This window comes from Procambarus clarkii, chromosome 51 (genome assembly GCF_040958095.1).
Source record: "Procambarus clarkii isolate CNS0578487 chromosome 51, FALCON_Pclarkii_2.0, whole genome shotgun sequence".
Classification (NCBI taxonomy): Eukaryota; Metazoa; Arthropoda; class Malacostraca; order Decapoda; family Cambaridae; genus Procambarus; species Procambarus clarkii.
In genome coordinates, this window is record NC_091200.1 from 3440995 (window position 1) to 3467600 (window position 26606).

Consider the following 26606-nt stretch of genomic DNA (forward strand, 5'->3'; position numbering starts at 1 on the left):
TACGAAATCTTCATATGGCAGTGTGAGTCATTTCCGGGGTACTGTAAAATACAGTAAGAAGGTCCGTTATAAGGAAAAGTGGAGTATTTAGAATCTTCAAAATCTTTAGATAAAGCGGGATTTGCTGCCGTCCATCTGAGTAAGAGCTGAGGTGCCAGGCGTGGCAGCCAGTGGTGGTTGTTTGTAGTTTCGAGACTATTGCTATTGACAACAGGGACTAGCATGTACCTGTGTTGTTCAGGTAGGCAAGGAAGGATCGGGTATTAGACCGGGTTTGGCGGAAGGAGACTGGTAAGTGTTTCCTGGTGGCGGAGACGTTAGGTGGATGGAGTGGTCAGGAGCAGCGTTCGTCAGTAGCTCTGTGGTAGTGGGGGTGTGAGGACCACGCACGCGCTCGCTCCTCCTGTATTTATCACGTGAGTACCACAAGAGGACTCGCTGAGTAAAGACGCCCCGAGTGTTGCGTCCGTCTCTCTCTGACCAGGGCCTAACAGTTCTATATCCTGGGGTTCAACATTCTGTATTCTCTTTATAACTGACTCTGATATATTATTTTTAATTAAGATTCTAGGTAATAAATATTGCCTTGATATTAACTATGTTGGAAATATACGCAGACGCTTTTTGTCTTGCTTAAAATATTAATTATAATAGTCACTATAATTGGTCTCGTTATTTACCTAACCGACATTAAAACGACAGATGTGCAAACTTAAAACTGAATAACAACTTGTCTGGTGATTTTAACGAGAGACTAAGTAGTGAGCTGGAGCCGACTCCCAACACATGTGGACCAAAATACTGTTGTTTTTAAATGCATTACCAGCAGGAGCTCAAAGAAATTGTATAACAATTATTCGGTTACTTATTGTATTAGTTACAAATGTTTACAAAATATATTTTTTCGTGGATGAATTTGCGGCTAATTGGTGTTAAGACATATAAGATTATTTGTCTAAAATTGGAAACAGTAAGTAACGGACTTATTGATCTGGAATTATTTACTTAAGAGAAGTGACAATTGTAACTTTAAAATGCTAAAAAAGGCAATTGGCTGAGGATGTGACCTTGACCCGCATTGCGGGTTGACCCAAGTCTAGGAAATAACTGGATTTGTTTGACTTTTATCTCAGTTTAAATTTTGGGATTGTCAAAATATCTTGTTTAAAATTAAGGAACCGAAAAATAAAATTTAATTATGCAAATAGAACATTATCTGATATTTTTAATGCTAAAGTCAATTATTTTGTCACTAATAATAAATTAATTAAACTGAATATTATCATCATATTCATCGTTATAATCATCAGCCGTTACTGTCAATTACACCAACTTTAAGTAGCAGATTTACAAGAAAGATCTCGAGGAAAACGTTCCATTTTAATTGGTCCAGAAAGCACAGCTTTCTTTTAAAAGTTGAGTGTTTCTGGCAGCGGCGGAGTTGGCATTGCCACCGGTGAGGGCGACGGTGACAGGGCAACTGTGTCATTGTTGCTATTGTGCTTTTGAAATACAGTTCTTCCGCCCTCTGCCTTTCACGTTCACCGTTCCTCCGGTCACTATCATGTCCGATATCTGTCGAGATAGCCAGCTAAGCGTCCGGTCGCAGACGCTGTCTTGTGTAATTAGCCCCGCTCAGAGGAGCAGAGAAGGCAGCCTAGCTGCTTAAAGTCTCTGATGCAATGCTGTATTGACACTGTCTGCGCGTTTGTTTCAACCTCAGAGTTACCGCGGTGATGGAAGGTGGGGGGGGGGGGGAGGAATGAATTTTGTTGAATTGTTTTCTTCATTTAGGTGTTAACTTTCTGGCAATGACTTTGATAGTGATAGCCGTTGGTAAATCACTATGGTAGCCGTCGGTAAGTCAGTGGGGGTAGCTGAAACCCTCAACTGCTGTGAACTACCTGCCAATTTATTAGTCAGCGTGATGATTACTGCGGCGACTGACTCGCTGCTAGGGGGGTTACACTTCACATTGAAGGATTACAGTGGCACTTATAACAGTAACTCTGGTAGTGTGTCTGCTCGCTGGTCACGGCCCACGGAGCAAGTGGAGGTACCAGGGAGGCTGTGAACAAGTGAACAGCCGGAGGAGTGAACAAGGAAGAAAACAAGGGATCCAAGGTGGCTTGAAGGGCAGTAATAGGTTTAGTGGAGGAATCGCCATCTCGCTTTTCCCTTCCACCCAAAAAAAAAAACAGTTTGAAATCAACAACGCCTAGCAACCTTTGCTGCAACACCTTAGTTTTATATCTGTTGCAGCTTGGTCATACTTCAGCGTGTTGTGCTGCTGAAGTGAGTGTAAACATGACGCACTTCAGGCGGAGGAAACGAAAGTGCTAACATCTGTGTTTATACAATAATCAACACTTAAGATTTTTTCCAGTATACGTGTGAGGAGAAGGTGGAAGGAAGAGTTGGAGACGGTGAAAATGGATGAGTGGATGGATAAATAACAGTGATGGAGAGGGGAATAAAAGGAGAGGAAATAGGGGCAAAATACTGGTGGAACTGAGAGGCAGGGAAGGGATTAAAACAAACAAATTAGGAGATGAGGAGTAAAATAATAAAGAAACGTGAGAATATATATATATATATATATATATATATATATATATATATATATATATCTATATATATATATCTATATATCTATATATATATATATCTATATATATATATCTATATATATATATCTATATATATATCTATATATATATATCTATATATATATATCTATATATATATATATCTATATATATATATATCTATATATATATATCTATATATATATATCTATATATATATATCTATATATATATATATCTATATATATATATCTATATATATATATCTATATATATATCTATATCTATATATATATATATATATATATATATATATATATATATATATATATATATATATATATATATGGGTCCCCCTTCTTCCAGCAGAGGTGGTACTCCCTTCCCAATATATATATAATATAGTAGGGAGGAAAAGACAGTGGAGAGATTAGAAGAGGGAGATGGATCAGTCTTGAGCAATAAGGCAGAAGTAAGAAAGAGGGTAAAAAGCAAAGTAAAAATAGAGAGCAAGTTTAATAAACTGAGGAAGGGGGAGAAACGGAGACACAATTTAATACTCGTTGGACTTTTATATATTCACACTTACCCGAGTGCCTGGTCATATAAGAACGGACAGATATATACAATATAAGCAAGTTTGGCTTGGTGCTTGGTGCATTCCAGGACACGTCTTAAGTGTCCCACGGCCTCGACCCTCTCTGCTTCCCGGACGGCTCTTGTGATGGACGGTCATCCTCACAAACACCAATAACTTGTGACCATTCCTCCCGAACATTCATTAATTGCACTCGACCAGTTTCATAACAGCCTACAATTGTCCCCCCTCTCTTTCTCTATTTTTCTCTCCCTGACACACACACACACACACACACACACACACACACACACACACACACACACACACACACACACACACACACACACACACACATAAACACACACACACACACACACATAAACACACACACACACACACACATAAACACACACACATAAACACACACACAACATGGCCTCTCAATATAATAGAGAGAGCAGCTTCTGTGGCTAGCAGGAACGGATCCAGACTACTAATCATGAGAGACTTAAACCATGGGAAGATAGATTGGGGGAACAGAGACCCACATGGAGGCCCAGACACATGGAGAGCTAAGCTGCTGGACGTGGCAACAAGAAACTTTCTAAGTCAACACGTCAAGGGACCGACAAGAATGAGAGGAGAGGATGAACCAGCTTTGCTTGGTCTGATATTTACCCTAAATGAGTCGAATATAAGGGAAGTTAAGTTGGAAGTCCCCTTGGGAATGGGTGATTACAGTGTATTGAGCTTTGAGTACCTGGTTGAGCTAGGAATTATCTCCCCCCAAAAAGAACTGAGAAACAAAGGGCTGGCGTACCGAAAGGGAAACTATGAGGAGATGAATAAATTCCTAAGGGATATACAATGGAACACAGAACTCAGAACGAAGTCCGTACAAGACATGATGGACTATGTCACCTAAAAGTGTCAGGAGGCTGTAAGCAGGTTAATCCCAGCCCGACAGGAAAAAACCGAGAACAAAAGAAGAATCCGTGGTTTAATAGGGAATGTATGAAAGCAAAGGAGCTGAACAAAAGGTCATGGAGGAACTTTCGTAATAACAGAACACTAGAAAGTAGAGAGAGATACCAGAGAACCAGGAACGAGTATGTTAGTGTGAGAAGAGCAGCTGAGAAAAGGTATGAAAATAATATAGCTAATAAAGCCAAGACCGAACCAAAGCTACTACACAGTCACATCAGGAGGAAGACAACAGTGAAGGGACAGGTGATGAAACTTAGGACGGGTGAGGACAGGTACACAGAGAATGACAAAGAGGTGTATGAAGAACTCAACAAAAGATACCAAAAGTTCTGTACAACAGAACAAGAAGATGTCACAGCGCTAGGAGAGGTGGCAGCAAACCAGGCGACCTTGGAAGGGTTCGAAATTACAAGAGATGAGGTCAAGAAGCACCTATTGGAGCTGGACGTGAGAAAAGCTGTTGGACCGGACGGAATCTCACCATGGGTATTGAAAGAGTGTACAGGAGCACTTTGTTTGCCACTCTCCATAGTGTATAGTAGGTCACTGGAAACGGGGGACCTACCAGAAATATGGAAGACGGCTAATGCAGTCCCAATATACAAAAATTGTGACAGACAAGAGGCACTGAACTACAGGCCAGTGTCCTTAACTTGTATACCATGCAAGGTGATGGAGAAGATCGTGAAACCTAGTAACACATCTGGAGAGAAGGGACTTCGTGACAACCCATCAACATGGGTTCAGGGAAGGTAAATCTTGCCTTACAGGCTTTGATTCTATGATCAGGTGACAAAGATTAAGCAAGAAAGAGAAGGCTGGGCGGACTGCATTTTTTGGACTGTCGGAAAGCCTTTGACACAGTACCCCATACAAGGCTAATGCATAAGCTGGAGAAACAGGCAGGAGTAACTAGTAGGGCGTTCCAGTAGATAAGGGAGTACCTAAGCAATAGGAAGCAGAGAGTTACAGTGAGGGGTGAGACTTCAGATTGGCGTGAAGTAACCAGTGGAGTCCCACAGAGCTCTGTACTCGGACCTATCCTGTTTCTGATATACGTAAATGATCTCCCAGAGGGGTATAGACTCATTCCTCTCAATGTTTGATGACGACGCCAAAATTATGAGAAGGATTAAGACAGAGGAGGACAGCTTGAGGCTTCAAGAAGACCTGGACAAGCTGCAGGAATGGTCGAACAAATGGTTGTTAGAGTTTAATCCAAGCAAATGTAATGTAATGAAGATAGGTGTAGGAAGCAGGAGACCAGATACAAGGAATCATTTGGGAGATGAACTACTTCAAGAGTCAGAGAGAGAGAAAGACCTGGGGGTTGATATCACGCCAGACCTGTCCCCTGAAGTTCATATCAAGAGGATAATATCAGCGGCATATGCCAGGTTGGCTAACATAAGAACGGCCTTTAGAAACTTTTGTAAGGAATCTTTCAGAACATTATATACCACATATGTCAGACTAATCCTGGAGTATGCGGCTCTAGCATGGAGTCCATATCTAGTCAAGCATAAGACTAAACTGGAAAAGGTTCAAAGGTTTGCCACCAGACTAGTACCCGAACTGAGAGGTATGAGCTACGAGGAGAGACTATGGGAATTAAACCTCACGTCGCTAGAAGACAGAAGAGTTAGGAGGGATATGATCACCACATACAAGATTCTCAGAGGAATTGATAGGATAGATAAAGACAGGCTATTTAACACAAGGGGCACACGCACTAGGGGACACAGGTGGAAACTGAGTGCCCAAATGAGCCACAGAGATATTAGAAAGAATTTTTTTAGTGTCAGAGTGGTTGACAAATGGAATGCATTAGTAAGTGATGTGGTGGAGGCTGACTCCATACAGTTTCATGTGCAGATATGATAGAGCCCAATAGGCTCAGGAACCTGTACACCTGTTGATTGACAGTTGAGAGGCGGGACCAAAGAGCCAGAGCTCAACCCCCGCAAACACAACTAGGTGAGTACTAGGTGAGTACACACGCACACGCGCACACGCGCACACACACACACACACACACACACACACACACACACACACACACACACACACACACACACACACACACACACACACACACACACACACGCACGCACGCACGCGTGTGTGTCGCAAGAACTTAACGTTAACAGTTGCCGGTGAGAACCACCACATACAATTGGCATCAACAAAAAAGTTTAAATGTTGCGGTTCTGTTTTACGTGACTGTTATTGTCAGCCATCTTCCCCCGACCCGTGAACACCAGACTCACTCCCCTCCAGTCCTCTCTACTGTGACGTACTGGCCCCTCACTGTGACGTACTGGCCCCTCACTGTGACGTACTGGCCCCTCAGTGTGACGTACTGGCCCCTCACTGTGACGTACTGGCCCCCTCACTGTGACATACTGGCCCCCTCACTGTGACATACTGGCCCCTCACTGTGACATACTGGCCCCCTCACTGTGACGTACTGGCCCCCTAACTGTGACGTACTGGCCCCCTCACTGTGACGTACTGGCCCCCTCACTGTGACGTACTGGCCCCCTCACTGTGACGTACTGGCCCCTCACTGTGACGTACTGGCCCCCTCACTGTGACGTACTGGCCCCCTCACTGTGACGTACTGGCCCCCTCACTGTGACGTACTGGCCCCTCACTGTGACGTACTGACCCCTCACTGTGACGTACTGGCCCCTCACTGTGACGTACTGGCCCCCTCACTGTGACGTACTGACCCCTCACTGTGACGTACTGGCCCCTCACTGTGACGTACTGGCCCCGCACTGTGACGTACTGGCCCCTCACTGTGACGTACTGACCCCTCACTGTGACGTACTGGCCCCTCACTGTGACGTACTGGCCCCGCACTGTGACGTACTGGCCCCCTCACTGTGACGTACTGACCCCTCACTGTGACGTACTGGCCCCTCACTGTGACGTACTGGCCCCCTCACTGTGACGTACTGACCCCTCACTGTGACGTACTGGCCCCTCACTGTGACGTACTGGCCCCCTCACTGTGACGTACTGACCCCTCACTGTGACGTACTGGCCCCTCACTGTGACGTACTGGCCCCGCACTGTGACGTACTGGCCCCCTCACTGTGACGTACTGACCCCTCACTGTGACGTACTGGCCCCTCACTGTGACGTACTGGCCCCGCACTGTGACGTACTGGCCCCCTCACTGTGACGTACTGGCCCCCTCACTGTGACGTACTGGCCCCCTCACTGTGACGTACTGGCCCCTCACTGTGACGTACTGACCCCTCACTGTGACGTACTGGCCCCGCACTGTGACGTACTGGCCCCTCACTGTGACGTACTGGTCCCTCACTGTGACGTACTGGCCCCGCACTGTGACGTACTGGCCCCTCGCTGTGACGATGATTCTAGTCATTGGTCATTATAAAACGTGATAATGGGCAGAGGAAGGTATTGCCGGAGAGTGAGAGGTAGAGATAGGTGCAGGGGAGGAGGGGGGGGGGCAGGGGCATGCGTCGGTTCCTTATATCCAAGTATAAGGAACTCGTTTCTTATACGCAGGTATAAGGAACGTGTTGGGAGGTGTTGCGCACCTCCAAGCTGGTTCAGCTCCAGGCTGTGTTGCTGCTCCTGTACACTGCTGGTGTTAAAGTTCTTTTCTGTTCGTTGTTCCCATCTTGAACATAAGAACATAAGAACAAAGGTAACTGCAGAAGGCCTATTGGCCCATACGAGGCAGCTCCTATTCTATAACCACCCAATCCCACTCATATACTTGTCCAACCCGTGCTTGAAACAATCGAGGGACCCCACCTCCACAATGTTACGCGGCAATTGGTTCCACAAATCAACAACCCTATTACTGAACCAGTATTTACCCAAGTCTTTCCTAAATCTAAACTTATCCAATTTATATCCATTGTTTCGTGTTCTGTCCTGTGTTGATACTTTTAATACCCTATTAATATCCCCCCGGTTATGTCCATTCATCCACTTGTAAACCTCTATCATGTCACCCCTAACTCTTCGCCTTTCCAGTGAATGCAACTTAAGCTTTGTTAATCTTTCTTCATATGAAAGATTTCTAATTTGGGGAATTAACTTAGTCATCCTACGCTGGACACGTTCAAGTGAATTTATATCCATTCTATAATATGGCGACCAAAACTGAACTGCATAATCTAAATGGGGCCTAACTAGAGCAAGATATAGCTTGAGAACCACACCAGGTGTCTTGTTACTAACGCTGCGATTAATAAATCCAAGTGTCCGATTTGCCTTATTACGAACATTTATGCATTGATCCTTTTGTTTTAAATTCTTACTAATCATAACTCCCAGATCCCTTTCGCAATCCGACTTCGCTATGGTGAGTGTTGGGGTGGTGGGTGAGGCTGGGTATACGGTGGGTGTGGGTGAGGCGGGGTATACGGTGGGTGGTGGGTGAGGCTAGGTATACGGTGGGTGGTGGGTGAGGCTAGGTATACGGTGGGTGGTGGGTGAGGCTAGGTGCACGGTCGGTGTGGGTGAGGCTGGGTGCACGGTGGGTGTGGGTGAGGCTAGGTGCACGGTCGGTGTGGGTGAGGCTGGGTGCACGGTGGGTGTGGGTGAGGCTAGGTGCACGGTCGGTGTGGGTGAGGCTAGGTATACGGTGGGTGTGGGTGAGGCTGGGTGCACGGAGGGTGTGGGTGAGGCTAGGTATACGGTGGGTGTGGGTGAGGCTAGGTGCACGGAGGGTGTGGGTGAGGCTAGGTGCACGGTGGGTGTGGGTGAGGCTAGGTGCACGGTCGGTGTGGGTGAGGCTAGGTGCACGGTGGGTGTGGGTGAGGCTAGGTGCACGGTGGGTGTGGGTGAGGCTAGGTGCACGGTGGGTGTGGGTGAGGCTAGGTGCACGGTGGGTGTGGGTGAGGCTAGGTGCACGGTGGGTGTGAGTGAGGCTAGGTGCACGGTGGGTGTGGGTGAGGCTAGGTGCACGGTGGGTGTGGGTGAGGCTAGGTGCACGGTGGGTGGTGGGTGAGGCTAGGTATACGGTGGGTGGTGGGTGAGGCTAGGTGCACGGTGGGTGGTGGGTGAGGCTAGGTATACGGTGGGTGTGGGTGAGGCTAGGTGCACGGTGGGTGTGGGTGAGGCTAGGTGCACGGTGGGTGGTGGGTGAGGCTAGGTATACGGTGGGTGTGGGTGAGGCTGGGTACATATGGGACCCCCCCCCCCCCTGGTATGTGGGGGCGGCATGGGAGACATCTCCCGTCACGCAGGGTGCAGTCGCATCTCCACAGATCTCCAGTATCAGCTCTTGATACTGGTAATGGCTCCAAAGGGCCACCACTTACGGGCTATTCATGCCCGTGCCACCTTTTGGGTGGCTTAATCTTTATCAATCAATCTGGTATGCGGCATGGGTGGAAGCCAGCACGAGGAGCAGCTATGACAAAGTACTGGAAAATCAATGAAGATAATTGCACCAGGTTTTTGATGGACATGAGTTGGGGCCCAAGAGCAAGGTCTCGTTTCGTACCTATAATGTTCGTACAAAAAGGTAGCCACAACCTGGACAATTTTAATACGGCATAATGTTAACGGCCAATTACGTGACTAATTATGTTTTTCCCTCACTCCTCTTTCATTTCTCCTCCCCTCTTGCATTTTCACTGTCTTGCTTTAATTTATTTTTTTCCCATTTTCCAATTTGTCATTTCCGCTTCCTCTGAGGCAGCTTCTAATTAGACACGAAAGACTAAGAACTCAACGGACACAACAGTGGGAAATCCAGCATGAGCATTGCATCCAAGCAGTTAAGAGGGCTTGTATAACTCCTTCGTGTCATACACACAAATATATACACACGGGGGGGTGATGTGGTGGAGGCTGACTCCATACACAGTTTCAAGTGTAGATATGACAGAGCCCGATAGGCTCAGGAATCTGTACACCTGTTGATTGACGGTTGAGAGGCGGGACCAAAGAGCCAGAGCTCAACCCCCGCAAACACAACTAGGTGAGTACAACTAGGTGAGTACATAGAAATGCATACACACGCATACGGACACTCGCTTGGATAATCTCATAAATGGAAAAAATATTTCGACAATGTTTGAAAATACATTGGAGATGAACAAAACCGTCCTACCTGTGATGAAAGCTCCTCATATTGGGTATTTTTTATTGGTCGTCTCCAATTCCTCCCTAGAAACTTGTCTTTCCTCAAGATGCTCTTTGTTTTTATGTTTTCCTCCGTCTTGCCGAACACACTTTTATTTCCCGAGGCAATGCATCAGCAGACAAATACTTCCACCACAATCTAATGTATCATATATCCTATTTTACAAGAGCTAAAATCAATGACACATGAGGCGCCTCGCCACAGCCCACCACAAAGAGAAACAACTGTACAGACCCAGCGACACTCAGGATAGTCCAGATGGGAACACCATACTTCACTGAAATCATGGTGAAACTGAAGAGGGGGGGGGGGGGGGGAAGAAAGGAAGGAATTATCAAGGGAAAGTGCCAAGCCATTACTACTATATAGCACTGGGAAGGGGTCAGGATAAGGATTTGGGATGGGACGGGAGGGAAGGAATGGTGCCCCAATCACTTGGACGGTCGGGGATTGAACGCCGACCTGCATGAAGCGAGACCATCGCTCTACCGTCCAGCCCAAGTCCAGCCCAAGGGAAGCTGCTTCATACAGGGAGACTCTGAAAACCAGCAAGTACAAATGTCAGGCGCGTTACAACAGTTTCGTTGCGATAGGATCTGAAACTTTAGGCTCGTGGGAATATATGTGTACGAAATGTTCTGAAAGATCCTAAAGCTATAAGTTTCCTATTTCCGCGTGTGAACATTACTGTTCAGAGAAATGTTTGCTGCATCCTGGGTACACTTGCGGCTCCCGAGGAGCTATATCTTGAGGTTATCTTGAGATGATTTCGGGGCCTTTATAGTTTCCCCGCGGCCCTGTCCTCGACCAGGCCTCCACCCCCAGGAAGCAGCCCGTGAAAGCTGACTAACTCCCAGGTACCTATTTACTGCTAGGTAACAGGGGCATTCAGGGTGAAAGAAACTTTGCCCATTTGTTTCTGCCTCGTGCGGGAATCGAACCCGCGCCACAGAATTACGAGTCCTGCGCGCTATCCACCAGGCTACGAGCCCCCCCCCCCCCCTACGAGGCTCTACGAAGCTAGAGGAGGTTTGTGAATGGTAAGTGTCGTGTATATTTGTACTACGCAATACATAAACCGCTTTACACATTCTTTAATAGTAATTGAAGTTGAGTATGTATGTTAGAGCTACACAATATGTATCACACAACCAATTAAGTCAATGAATTAAAAATACATGGGGTTGGTAGAAGAAAATATTTAGAAGATTTGCATAGATCTTCTCCGCACAGCATCACCAGAGGAAGTATTCTTAAGCCTCGGGGATCTTGTTGGTCTTCACTTATGAAGATAATGCAGGCGATGAGTCACAATAACGTGGCTGAAGTATGTTGACCAGACCACACACTAGAAGGTGAAGGGACGACGACGTTTCGGTACTTGACCATTCTCAAGTCGACTTGAGAATGGTCCAGGACGGACCGAAACGTCGTCGTCCCTTCACCTTCTAGTGTGTGGTCTGGTCAATATGAAGATAATGTTTGTTATTTTCTTCCCCCTTACCCCCCTTACCCCTATTACCCCTATTACCCCTATTACCCCCAGCTCTTTTCTGCATTGAAAGGTTGCAGATTGAGGATTACAATAGGTAGTTTAGTTCTGGAATTATCTTGGTGAGAAAATAGTTAATTTACGGAAAAGTCTGTGACTATGTATAGAAATATTAAATTAAGATGCATTTACATACTGAAAGATTAATGTATATGTGGAGAAACGACTCTGAAGTGTTTAATATGTCAGTAAATACACCTAAGACACACTCGTGAATTCCTCCCTCAACAGAACTGGTTTGGCAGGATCTGTAGAGTTTTCACGGTTGACCTTCCCTGCCGTACCCTGGCTGACCGTACATCTCTGCCGTACCCTGGCTGACCGTACATCTCTGCCGTACCCTGGCTGACCGTACATCTCTGCCGTACCCTGGCTGACCGTACATCTCTGCCGTACCCTGGCTGACCGTACATCTCTGCCGTACCCTGGCTGACCGTACTTCCCTGCCGTACCCTGGCTGACCGTACATCTCTGCCGTACCCTGGCTGACCGTACTTCCCTGCCGTACCCTGGCTGACCGTACATCTCTGCCGTACCCTGGCTAACCGTACATCCCTGCCGTACCCTGGCTGACCGTACATCTCTGCCGTACCCTGGCTGACCGTACATCTCTGCCGTACCCTGGCTGACCGTACATCCCTGCCGTACCCTGGCTGACCGTACATCTCTGCCGTACCCTGGCTGACCGTACATCCCTGCCGTACCCTGGCTGACCGTACATCTCTGCCGTACCCTGGCTGACCGTACATCTCTGCCGTACCCTGGCTGACCGTACATCTCTGCCGTACCCTGGCTGACCGTACATCCCTGCCGTACCCTGGCTGACCGTACATCCCTGCCGTACCCTGGCTGACCGTACATCCCTGCCGTACCCTGGCTGACCAGCAGCAAACATGTACCATGCTGCGTCGAACTGTAACCAACAAAATAAGTTCTGTTCGCCTAAGAGTAAATAAAACTTAGCTATATAAAGTTCAGGAATGCCTTCACAATTCTATGAACATCTGCCCTTCAAACAGTAGTAAAATAGTAAAATAGTAAGCAGTAAAATAGGTACCTGGGTGTTAGTCAGCTGTCACGGGCTGCTTCGTGGGGGTGGAGGCCTGGTCGAGGACCGGGCCGCGGGGACACTAAAGCCCCGAAATCATCTCCAGATAACCCCCAGAAACATTTCCAAGGTTGTTCCCGCTTGTCACGAGTCGAGATCGTCGCGGTAAAGAGGACAGCCAGCCTGCAGGCTCGCATCCAGTGGTCTCCATGATCAATGTTCACCTTCGTGCATCCGGCAGTTTTATTGCACTCCCACAGCAGGTAGTGAAGGGGAGGATGAGTGTGTGACCACTCCCAGCTAGGACGAGACCTTGGAGGCGTGGGGGAAGGAGACAGGAGGGCAGATCTACCAGACGATGAGTCGATCAGAAAACACAAATTTTACACGTTTGACGGACGTGGAGATGCAACAGGGTCTTCCATAATAATAATGGTGATAAAGTTTCATTATCTGGATGAGTGATCTGAGGCGCCAGGGAAGCAACCTCCCGTCAAACACACACCGAAACTACAACGTTGGTGCAACGTTCGAACAAGTTTCAACACCTCCTAACCAGTTATAACAACCAATATAGCAAGTTGTAACAACGTTCTAATACGTCATAAACACGTTAAACCAGGATGTAACAACTTTATTACAAGTTGTAACAAGCGGAAAATAGACAGTTTCGGTTTGTGTTTCCAGGGCTGTTCTCTCACTTAATGCATTGCTTATTTTGCGTTTCAGACCACAGTGCAGTATTGACTGTTTCTGAGACTAATCTGCCCGATTGAGTAGGTGCCTGACCTAGGCCAGGCACCTAGGCCCTGGAAACACAAACCGAAACTGTCTCTATTTTCCGCTTGTTACAACTTGTAATAAAGTTGTTACCTCTTGGCTTAACGTGTTTATGACGTATTAGAAGGTTGTTACAATTTGCTATATTGGTTGTTATAACTGGTTAGGAGGTGTTGAAACTTGTTCGAACGTTGTACCAACGTCGTAGTTTCGGTGTGTGTTTGGCGGGCTAGGTTCATACGCTTTCAAATAAGGAAAACCACTTTAAATTTGGAGCTTCACTGGTGATAACTGCCTGAGAGAACACGAAACATCATTTATGACGCATCTGAAACTATTCACATCAATTCAAGAGTGATCTTGAACACCTTGTGAACACCCACTTTTACACCCCCGCCCCCCACACAGACACCTGAGACACTACGTACAGGAAATAACGAACCCCACAGCAAGTTGTAAGGCTGGACGGTACAGTGCATCACGCCTCTTGTGTACTAAACATCACTAATGAACTTGTTGGTACAGTGGCTGTCCGCTGCTCTGAATAGTTAGCCAAGGAAGGGATCGGCTGCTTCCCAAACACCCTGAAGCATTAGTCCAGGTATGTCCCTGGTAGACTGGTAGTCCCTGGTAGACTGGTAGTCCCTGGTAGATTAGTAGTCCCTGGTAGACTGGTAGTCCCTGGTAGACTGGTAGTCCCTGGTAGACTGGTAGTCCCTGGTAGACAGGTAGTCCTTGGTAGACTGCTGCAAACATGCACAATATATAAAGCATGAGATAGTAATATTATCATTTGGGATAAAAACCCACACTTATGTATTTGTGAAATTTATATAAGGAATGTAAATTCTTGTGTGTAAATTGCTTGCATAAATTTCACAAATAAACAAGTGTGGGTTTTTACCCAATGTTATTATGTCTGTGAGATGACATTACCATTACTAATAATATTACTATTAATCTTTATAATTTTTCACATTTGTTTCATATATATAATATGCATAACTATCAGCAGCAGCATAATGATAATAATAATAATAATAACAATAATAAAGCCCAATTAAATCATATTAACGTGATGTATCCATGTGAAAATCAGTAGGAGTCATAAAGAGGATACGAACCTGCACACTTGGCACTCGCAAGCACACGCCCTGGTCCGCTACACTACGACATGGTCAAAAACATTGTAACCTGGGATCCGACTAAATCCTCTAAGGGGGGTCCTGAGACTATCAATGAAGCCCAATCAGAGTGAATAGGGGCAATGCGTGAAACCCTGATTGGACGTCAGAGGAAGCCTCAGGATCCTTAGAGGATTCAGTTGAATCCCAGGTTGCAGTGCTATTGACCATAACGTGGTGTAGTGGTCTAGGGCGTGTGCTTGGGAGTATCAAGTGTGAGAGTTCAAATCAGAGCTCCTACTGATTTTCTCAATAATAATAATAATAATAATAATAATAATAATAATAATAATAATAATAATTTATTAATTATTATTATTGTTACATGAATATTTAATGCTTTAGAGCGAAACATAATTTGCGAAAATTCAAGTTATATAGAAGTCGGGTTTACCGACTTGTCTCACAGTGGAATGACAGCACAATCGCCAAGGTTTACAGCAGCCGGAGGAAGGTGTTTGAGACGTGTTCCTTCGTGTATCTGAATAAATCTGTGTCTTGACGTTCGTGGGACTTATTATCGTATTAATATTTCGTTTTAGTTTAACGAAAATACTTTTCGTCAAGTTTTAAAATCTTATGGTATTGATATTTTGGTATCTCTAGTTCTCCTTCCTCGTGTTCTGCCCTTTGGCTGTGCGTGTGTTCATCGTGCTGTGGCTCTGGGGATTGTGGGGCCCACCCGGTTGGTCAGGTTAAGCACAGATGGGTCTGGACAGTAACAGGATAGGTTTCGACATGAATTCAGTCTCTTCCTTAGCTAAGGGTTCTTGACCTAGCCAACTAGGGCTACCCATGCCCCCAGCAGGGGTTCTTGCGGGTGTATTCAGTGTATTATCTTTGAATGTCCTTTCACAAAAACATTGAGTTGGGTATACATGTGTTGCCGGGCGATTCTCTGTTGTGTGGTGGGCTGTGCGGTGATGTGCGGTGAGGTGTTAGAGAAGCTGGTCTGTGTTACGTCACCACATTGCACAAGGCGATACATAGAGTAAGAGACCAGAGCCCCTAGGAGCCTGGCGTGACGGACCGCTCTGTAAACCGCCCAGAGCGTGAGATTTATTGCAACATTAACAACTGTTTTCAGACATTAAAGACGTCTCTATTTATATGTGTGTGTTTGCACGCTCGTGTGTGTATGCCCACGTGTGTGTATGCCCACGTGTGTGTGTGTGTGTGTGTACTCACCTAGTTGTGCTTGCGGGGGTTGAGCTCTGGCTCTTTGGTCCCGCCTCTCAACTGTCAATCAACTGGTGTACAGGTTCCTGAGCCTACTGGGCTCTATCATATCTACATTTAAAACTGTGTATGGAGTCAGCCTCCACCACATCGCTGCCTAATGCATTCCATCCGTTAACTACTCTGACACTGAAATAGTTCCGTCTAACGTCTCTGTGGCTAATGTGGTTACTCAGTTTCCACCTGTGTCCCCTTGTTCACGTCCCACCAATGTTGAATAGTTTATCCTTGTTTACCGGTCGATTCCCCTGAGGATTTTGTAGGTTGTGATCATGTCTCCCCTTACTTTTCTGTCTTCCAGTGTCGTAAGGTGCATTTCCCGCAGCCTTTCCTCGTAACTCATGCCCCTTAGTTCTGGGACTAGTCTAGTGGCATACCTTTGAACATTTCCAGCTTCGTCTTGTGCTTGACAAGGTACGGGCTCCATGCTGGGGCCGCATATTCCAGGATTGGTCTTACATATGTAGTGTACAAGATTCTGAATGATCCCTTACACAGGTTCCTGAACGCTGTTCTGATGTTAGCCAGCCTCGCATATGCCGCAGACGTTATTCTTTTTATGTGGGCTTCAGAAGACAGGTTTGGTGTGATATCAACTCCTAGATCTTTCTCTCTGTTTCATTAAGTACTTCATCTCCTATTCTGTATCCTGTGTCTGGCCTCCTGTTTACACCGCCTATTTTCATTACTTTGCATTACCTAGTTTCATTACTTTGTGTGTGTGTGTGTGTGTGTGTGTGTGTGTGTGTGTGTGTGTGTGTGTGTGTGTGTGTGTGTGTGTGTGTGTGTGTGTGTGCCCTTGCCTAATTGTGCTTATGGGGCTCCTTCGTTCCGTCAGCCTACCCCAGGTTCGGTCTGGTGCTCACATCCCTTGCTAGCGCGGCATTGTCTTCCTTTGAGTTTATAATGACTTGTAATAAATATAGTCTGCAAATTAACTTTTACTAGATATCAATATTACTTAAAATTCACACTAATAATCAAGCTCCCCCAGGACGGAGCCCCGAGATGCAACAATCAATCAATTAGATTTTTTGGGTCGCCTAAATATATAATTTATCAATTTCCGTAGTGATCCTGGTAAACAATTACACCCAAACAACTCTAGAAACAATCACAAATATATATTAGAGAATTTATATTTTAAATCTCCATCTTCTTCCCTCCATCTTTCCTTTCCTCATTATAATAAAGATGTAGCTGTAAGGAAGTACACATAAGGGATGAGAGGGGGAGAGGTGGTGTGAGGGACGAATTCCCCCTCCCTCCCTCCCCCTTATCGACCCCCTTTATCTAATGGGCGTGTAGCCTCAATAACCCCTTAATTATTTTTCCGGCCAGCTATTGAGGGCCGCGAGACGCTGGTGGCGCGAGTGAGAACACGAGTGGATATATACAACACCTTGGATCTTTTTATATTATTGCTGTTCAAAAATATAAGCCGATAATAATGTGGTAAACACAAGGTAATTACGCTTTCCTAACCGCAGTGAGCCACGAGGGGTAGACACTGAGGCTCACTAGCAGGTGTTTTTATGGTGCTCGGCTCAGCTTTGTGGGACGTGGAGGTGTGTGTGTGTGTGTGTGTACTCACCTAGTTGTACTCACCTAGTTGTGTCTGCAGGATCGAGCATTGACTCTTGGATCCCGCCTTTCGAGCATCGGTTGTTTACAGCAATGACTCTTGTCCCATTTCCCTATCATACCTGGTTTTAAAATTATGAATAGTATTTGCTTCCACAACCTGTTCCTGAAGTGCATTCCATTTCCCCACTACTCTCACGCTAAAAGAAAACTTCCTAACATCTCTGTGACTCATCTGAGTTTCAAGCTTCCATCCATGTCCTCTCGTTCTGTTACTATTCCGTGTGAACATTTCGTCTATGTCCACTCTGTCAATCCCTCTGAGTATCTTATACGTTCCTATCATGTCCCCCCCTCTCCCTTCTTCTTTCTAGTGTCGTAAGGCACAGTTCCCTCAGGCGCTCCTCATACCCCATCCCTCGTAGCTCTGGGACGAATCTCGTTGCAAACCTCTGAACCTTTTCCAGTTTCATTATATGCTTCTTCAGATGGGGACTCCATGATGAGGCGGCATACTCTAAGACTGGCCTTACGTAGGCAGTGTAAAGCGCCCTAAATGCCTCCTTACTTAGGTTTCTGAATGATGTTCTAACTTTTGCCAGTGTAGAGTACGCTGCTGTCGTTATCCTATTAATATGTGCCTCAGGAGATAGATTAGGTGTTACGTCCACCCCCAGGTCTCTTTCACGCGTCGTTACAGGTAGGCTGTTACAGGTAGGCTGTGTGTGTGTGTGTGTGTGTGTGTGTGTGTGTGTGTGTGTGTGTGTGTGTGTGTGTGTACTTCCCTAGTTGTGCTTGCGGGGGTTGAGATATGCTCTTTCGGCCCGCCTCTCAACTGTCACTCAATCTACTGTTACTAAGTACTAACTAATTTTTTTTTCACACACACACACACACACACACACACACACACACACACACACACACACACACACACACACACACACACACACACACACACTCGCCTAATTGAATGGTCCAACAAATGGCTGTTAATGTTCAACCCGAGTAAATGCAAAGTAATAAAACTAGGCGGTGGAAACAGGCCAGACACAGGATACAGAATAGGAGATGAAGTACTTAATAAAACAGACAGAGAGAAAGATCTAGGAGTTGATATCACACCAAACCTGTCTCCTAAAGCCCATATAAAAAGTATAACGTCTGCGGCATATGCGAGGCTGGCTAACATCAGAACAGCGTTTAGGAACCTGTGTAAGGAATCATTCAGAATCTTGTACACCACATATGTAAGACCAGTCCTGGAGTATGGGGCCCCAGCATGGAGCCCGTACTTTGTCAAGCACAAGACGAAGCTGGAAAAAGTTCAAAGGTATGCCACTAGACTAGTCCCAGAACTATGAGGCATGAGTTACGAGGAAAGGCTGCGGGAAATGCACCTTACGACACTGGAAGACAGAAGAGTAAGAGGAGACATGATCACTACCTACAAAATCTTCAGGGGAATCGACCGGGTAGACCAGGATAAACTATTCAACACTGGTGGTACGCAAACAAGGGGACACAGGTGGAAACTGAGTACCCAAATGACATGCGTGCGTGCCTGAGTGCGTGTGTGCTTGTGCCAGGGAGGGGGGTGAGCATAGAGGGAGGGGGAGGAGGTGTTTTGGGAGAGTGTTAGGCGTGGGAAGTTGGTGGGGTGAGTGGTGGGTATTGACGGTCATCAGGACCTGTGTTGCATATAGATGTCAAGAATCTGTACCTGGAATGCACGGAATGAGCCACTCGGAATTGTAGGTCTAAATATCTCAGATATATTTTAAATTGATTATTTTAAGTCACTCTGTACACCTTATTTGATGACCCTAGAGAGGGTACCCACCATCACCACGCCCCGAGCAAGCACATACGAGGTGAGTTTGAGGTGTTGTCCATATGACGGAGTTGGGTCGCCTGTCCGTTCCTGCTGCTGTGTCATCAATGATGTCTCCACGTGTTCCTGGTATGCTGTTCCTTCCTATCTTCCTCACTGATCGTCAATCAATATGTGCAACGTATGTGTGTGTGTGTGTGTGTGTGTGTGTGTGTGTGTGTGTGTGTGTGTGTGTGTGTGTGTGTGTGTGTGTGTGTATTACACACACACACAAGCACACACTTGTGTATATATATGTATATGTATGTAATGCATGGTTGGATAAGTGCAGCTCATGGGTGGATATGGTCGAATATTACTGGGAGCTGCCTTGAGGCAGCCAATAGACCTTCTGTATAATAAGTCACAAATTGTAAAGATCTTGTACTCTTACCCGCTCTTGTATAAATTAGTGAGCGGTCCCTCAACCTGTCGTTGTTTTGATTTCGAAAATTAACTCATTATGTATGCATATAAAAAGGAGCATCAGACGCCATCCATTCTTCCCCCTCACACGCCTGGACCACCTTGGCGGCGTGGTGGTTAGTGAGGGGGATTTTTAGGGATATTCCTGGGCGCGGGCCCTAAGCCTCTAGCTGGCCCACTAAGTATTTCTAATTTCTCGTTTCTTGCTTACTTAGGCGGTGTATAAGTATTTATGACGTATGTTTGCTTCAGGAGAATAGAGCCCAATATGTTGAACTAATGCTATGTTGAAATCTTATTTGGTTTGTAACTCTGCAGTGTATTAGATAATGTTCCAGTGGTCTGTTGGGCATTTCTCCACAGTGCTGACATTTCCTTTCATCTTCTGGAGCCTGTAAGCCTATTTCCAATGCACATGAGTATCCAAGCCTGATGCGATGTAGGTGTACTTCTGTTGTTCTATTGCTCTCTTTCAGCAAAATAAGTGGTTAGTAGTTGGTTGAATTCTTGGACCAACTCGCAGATCCTGATGTTGCAACTGCTGTGTTGTGGTCACTGCGATTTCTGCATTGTTCTATCCCTAATTATTTGCTTAATCTGTGATAGACGTGGTGGTTAGTGATGTGGTTTGGTGGTTAATGATGTGATGTGGAGGTAGCGTGGTGGTGATGGATGCTTGTGGTGATAGAGGTGATGGTATTTGCTTTACAGCGACTCCACAACAGATGAGTAAGGTCTATTTCATTATAATCCGCATAATAGTTTTGTTGTACCTTTGCTTTATTACTTACCTTTCCTGGCGTTCGAACTCCTGGTGGAGTCTTCTCCAAGTTGCGGACGGGCTTCCACAACTTTCAGCACATTGCGCTTGATGACCGCTCGTGCAGGGTATGAACATTACATGTGGTGGTGCAGCGGTGGTGTCGTGGTGTCTGCAGGCAGTGCTTGTCGTGGTGTCGTGGTGTCTGCAGGCAGTGCTTGTCGTGGTGACGTTGTGTCTGCAGGCAGTAATTGTCGTGGTGACGTTGTGTCTGCAGGCAGTACTTGTCGTGGTGACGTTGTGTCTGCAGGCAGTACTTGTCGTGGTGACGTTGTGTCTGCAGGCAGTAATTGTCGTGGTGACGTTGTGTCTGCAGGCAGTACTTGTCGTGGTGACGTTGTGTCTGCAGGCAGTGCTTGTCGTGGTGTCGTGGTGTCTGCAGGCAGTGCTTGTCGTGGTGTCGTGGTGTCTGCAGGCAGTGCTTGTCGTGGTGACGTTGTGTCTGCAGGCAGTACTTGTCGTGGTGACGTTGTGTCTGCAGGCAGTGCTTGTCGTGGTGTCGTTGTGTCTGCAGGCAGTACTTGTCGTGGTGACGTTGTGTCTGCAGGCAGTGCTTGTCGTGGTGACGTTGTGTCTGCAGGCAGTGCTTGTCGTGGTGACGTTGTGTCTGCAGGCAGTAATTGTCGTGGTGACGTTGTGTCTGCAGGCAGTAATTGTCGTGGTGACGTTGTGTCTGCAGGCAGTACTTGTCGTGGTGACGTTGTGTCTGCAGGCAGTAATTGTCGTGGTGACGTTGTGTCTGCAGGCAGTACTTGTCGTGGTGACGTTGTGTCTACAGGCAGTAATTGTCGTGGTGACGTTGTGTCTGCAGGCAGTACTTGTCGTGGTGACGTTGTGTCTGCAGGCAGTAATTGTCGTGGTGACGTTGTGTCTGCAGGCAGTACTTGTCGTGGTGACGTTGTGTCTACAGGCAGTAATTGTCGTGGTGACGTTGTGTCTGCAGGCAGTACTTGTCGTGGTGACGTTGTGTCTACAGGCAGTAATTGTCGTGGTGACGTTGTGTCTGCAGGCAGTACTTGTCGTGGTGACGTTGTGTCTACAGGCAGTACTTGTCGTGGTGAACACGTGGTTGTGGTGATAGCTAATTCCTTATTAATTGGACGATGGTGTTCAGTAGTTCCCTTTGTTCCCTGCTTCAGTTCACTCCATGTCAATTGCTTTAATTGATGTAGATAATTTACTAGTTAGGATGCACTACAATACATTAACGTGTTTTATATAAAACTTCCACATATGGAGGAGAGGCGGGGGACAGAGGTAAGACTGTTGACGGGGGGGAGGGGGTGTGGAGGGTTTTTTTTTTGGGGGGGGGGTTGATGGGGTTGGATGTGGGAGGGAGAGTCTAGAGACATTTGTGGACAAAGGTCAACTGACAACAAGTTGCCGAAAAAAAAAGTCAAGGCTGAGCCTTAATTATTCACAGAACCCGTCACACCTGATGATGATTCGACTCTCCCTGTCGTACCTCATGATGATTCGACTCTCCCTGTCGTACCTCATGATGATTCGACTCTCCTTCCCCCCCTCCCCCCCTTCCTCCCCCCTCCCTCCCCCCTGTCGCAGCAAGATAATTACCTTCCGGTGATGATCTCCGGAAGACAGTCGCCCAAGATTTGTCTAGATTAATATTCCTCGCAACTTTTGGTTACGTCTTTTTTTGTGCTTGTTATTCTGAACTGTGGTGCGAGTCCACGAGGTTGGACTCGTGCTCTTGGACCGTGCATATTATTAACCTAGTTAAGGGCAGACTTAATTTGTAGATAACGTTCAGGGCGAAAGGTTCATATCATATCTTAGTGATACTATGCCGCTGTCTCAGGCCACACTATGCCGCCGGCACTGGTCACACTATGCCGCTGCCTCAGGCTACACTACGCCGCTGCCTCAGGCTACACTACGCCGCTGCCTCAGGCTACACTACGCCGCTGCCTCAGGCCACACTACGCCGCTGGCTCAGGCCACACTATGCCGCTGGCTCAGGCTACACTACGCCGCTGCCTCAGGCCACACTACGCCGCTGCCTCAGGCCACACTACGCCGCCGGCACTGGTCACACTATGCCGCTGCCTCAGGCTACACTACGCCGCTGCCTCAGGCTACACTACGCCGCTGCCTCAGGCCACACTACGCCGCTGGCTCAGGCCACACTACGCCGCTGTCTCAGGCCACACTACACCGCTGCCTCAGGCCACACTACGCCGCTGACTCAGGCCACACTACGCCGCTACCTCAGGCCACACTATGCCGCTGCCTCAGGCCACACTACGCCGCTGCCTCAGGCCACACTACGCCGCTGCCTCAGGCCACACTACGCCGCTGCCTCAGGTCAACCAGAGCTCACTTCGTCCATCAGTATTCATCAGAATATTTTATGTATGATAAATATAAACAAAAAAAGTTGTATTGTTATCACTTTGAGGCGACACTTAGTGGGGCGAGCCCCGAGGTGGTCCTTCAGGCCGACCACCCACTCCTCAGGACTATTAAAAATGCATTTATTTTCTCATCTCGTTAACCCTCACCTGCACCAGAATAGGGAATGGGGGGGGGGGGTGAAGGGTGGTAGGATGAGAGATTTAGGGGTGGGGAAGGGGAGGTAGGGAGATGGGGTCTTGGGTAGGGGTTAGAGAGTGGGGGAGATGTCTGGGGGGTAGAAATAGCCTAAGCTACTCTATCCCTTTGAGATGTATTTTTTTTCTTGGCTCAATAAACTTACTTGAACTTGGGGGAGATGCAGGCAATACTGCTAGATGCTTTGCTTTATCTTCCAGAGACACAAACTGTTATTAAATCTCCATTGAGTTTTTATTTGTAATGTTGACTTTCTCCGATGCTTTGTGCAGCACAGTCCGCAGACATTCACCTTGAGGTGAATTAAGGTCAGACGGGAGAGGGCTAGACCTGGTGGCCTTCAGGGCCATCAGGAGCCCGGGCGGTGGTCCTGTACCACGCTCCTATGCCCGCTAAGTTGTTGTTTTAGATTCAGCTGCTTGGAACAAAAAGTTCCAAGTTGCACGGGCTATGGTGAGCCCGTAGTGGACTTGTATATGACCCTGCACAGGTGACTTCTTGTGGTTCTAGTGATGACTGCTCCTTGGTACAGAAGAGGCCAAGTTTTTGTTTATGGTTTGTCCAGGTTTGTTTATGGAACGTCTGGAGAACTGTTCCATTAGTTTGTCACACATTAGGTCAGTATTTTGTTTCATTGGACTCAAATTCTTCGTTTCTACCAATGTTACAATTTGAGTTTGACTAGGAAATATATAAATAATTGTGAGTCCAGATTGTTATCCCGTTTGGTTATCTTAAATACTGGTATTAAGTCTGCTCTTAATCTTCACTTTATAAAGTGAATAAAATCAGCTGCTATGCATGTTTTGTTTCTGAACAATGGTCTGTAAATTATGCTGACACTGACTTTATGAAGCCCGTTTTCTTTATTGGCTTGAGAGATGTCAAAATTATCAATGGCTGGTGTCAGGCTTAACACCGGTTACAAGCATAATTTAACTATCTTCGTGACCATCCCATTAGTTTTAGTCTTCACTAGATGGTGTACGCAGCAGTCCCCGAGTCTATCTTCAGGGGGTCGCCATGGGAGCCGACCCCAACCTGCCCATTGAACGCCGACCTGCATGAAGCGAGACCGTCGCTCTTCCGTCCAGCCCAAGTGGACTGTGGACTTCCTTTGAGACTGTTACCCAAAGGAACTATTGAATCAAATATTCCTGGAGACTTTAAACACAAAATATTTTCCACATGAATGTTGGAGGGACGAGGTCAGGATCGGTAATGAATATGCATCAGAGTTTTCTCATATGGCCTTATACTTACATATCATCCCCCATGCCTCACGTCCCGACCGTCATCCACGTTGATTGGTCGGGACAGAGTAATGACCTCGATTCTTGTTGGGTCGGCGTCGGATCCCCGATGGCCCAAGTGCCTTCACTTGGTCCTCCTATGACATCTCTTAGACCACCTTCACATTCCTTCCGAATGCTATATCGTCATATTAGCACAGTGCCTTCTGATAAACACCTTCCCGTCCATCATTTCTACAGTACCGTACCTCCGCCTAACTTTTATTCCGCCCACCTGCTTAGTAAGTGCTCCTCCGCCCATGTTTCAGGCCTGGGAAGACCCCAGCACGCACCACTGTGCCATACGGGACCTCGACCCCCGGCAACCTACCAGAGCTCAGCTCGAGTGTGGTAATTGTGAGAGCAGGATGCCTCGGCGACCTCCACACTCCCAGCGTGGAGTGTGTGGAGGCGGGTAGTGGAGTGTGTGGAGGCGGGTAGTGGAGTGTGTGGAGGCGGGTAGTGGAGTGTGTGGAGGCGGGTAGTGGAGTGTGTGGAGGCGGGTAGTGGAGTGTGTGGAGGCGGGTAGTGGAGTGTGTGGAGGCGGGTAGTGGAGTGTGTGGAGGCGGGTAGTGGAGTGTGTGGAGGCGGGTAGTGGAGTGTGTGGAGGCGGGTAGTGGAGTGTGTGGAGGCGGGTAGTGGAGTGTGTGGAGGCGGGTAGTGGAGTGTGTGGAGGCGGGTAGTGGAGTTGTGAGACGTGCTTATGAGATGAAGAGGTTGTCCGGTAACCGTTATGAGCAATCTGTTGGCAGGTTATCGTGTGAGTTAACTGCTGATTTCTAAGTCTGTGGGAAAGTTTCAGCAGGATCTGAAATATAAAGTATTTTAAAGGCTTCGGGTGCTCATGGAGGGTGTAGGAAAACCTGTATATTTTCCACGTTTCTATCTGATAACATAAGAGATTATCAAGTCCAACAGGAGCCGTGATGATGGCTCGAACGTATGTACTGGATGTTCCCAGACGAGCTCTACAGTCTTTGTTGGATTTGTTCAATGATATATCACGTTAATGTGATTTCTCTGTGTATAAAAAATCATGTTCAGCTTGTCACGTGTAACGACAAGTACATCGTCTCACAGTTTACTCTCTGTGCCACATAATAGAGGTACAGAGACAATGAACGCTTGGAATACTCAATGTTTATTTGTGTCTATGATACATAGAATACCCGTTCGCCTGACTCTGCTTGTCTCTAGTCATTCTTTGCTGGTCTTGTGCGTAGGTTTTAGGGCGTGGCGTCACCATGCTTAGTTTATTACTGTTATTTCTGTTATGGTGGCTGGACTCATCGTGACGGTGCGAGAGTGAGGGAGGGTGCTCTCTCTCATGGAGTGGGGGAGGGCGCTCTCTCTCATGGAGTGGGGGAGGGCGCTCTCTCTCATGGAGTGAGGGAGGGTGCTCTCTCTCATGGAGTGGGGGAGGGCGCTCTCTCTCATGGAGTGGGGGAGGGCGCTCTCTCTCATGGAGTGAGGGAGGGTGCTCTCTCTCATGGAGTGGGGGAGGGCGCTCTCTCTCATGGGACGAGGAAAAGATTAGATGGCTTCCAACACTCATTATATCTTCCTCATCCTTCCCGCCCTCTCACAATCACAATTCCTATCTCTCACATTCACTACTCCACATCTACCTTTCACTTCTCATATCTCACTTTCACTCATCCTCCTTCACCTTTCCTCCTTTCTCACTTGCTCTATATATATAATATATATATCCATTATATACTATAATATTATATATAATATATCTTCGCCAGTGTCACCATAATCACCACCTTGTCACAACCAACACTATCAACGTCACCACTATCACACAACCATGACAACCAACAACATTACCAGGATACAAGCACCACAACACGATCATAAAAACCATATTCACCACCACCACACCACCACCATATCTCCGAAAGACCATCTAAGGAACAGGGAAAGTACTT

General features: G+C 46.8%; 2 protein-coding genes across 4 annotated transcripts in view; one reads left to right on the forward strand and one right to left on the reverse strand.

Annotated features, from left to right (window-relative positions):
- The first annotated feature begins 308 nt into the window (after positions 1–308).
- Positions 309–26606, forward strand: part of LOC123774487 (uncharacterized) — a 44295-nt gene continuing 17997 nt past the window's right edge. For 2 of the 3 annotated variants that reach the window (XM_069303884.1, XM_069303882.1), the window contains exon 1: positions 319–416. The gene's annotated coding sequence lies outside the window, so the exon portion shown is untranslated. Of the gene's footprint in view, positions 417–26606 lie in introns of all 3 variants that reach the window. The other variant, XM_045768822.2, reaches the window with a different exon arrangement.
- Positions 12051–12713, reverse strand: LOC138351945 (uncharacterized). The gene has a single exon (XM_069304114.1). The coding sequence runs from the start codon at positions 12711–12713 to the stop codon at positions 12051–12053; it is 663 nt and encodes a 220-aa protein (XP_069160215.1).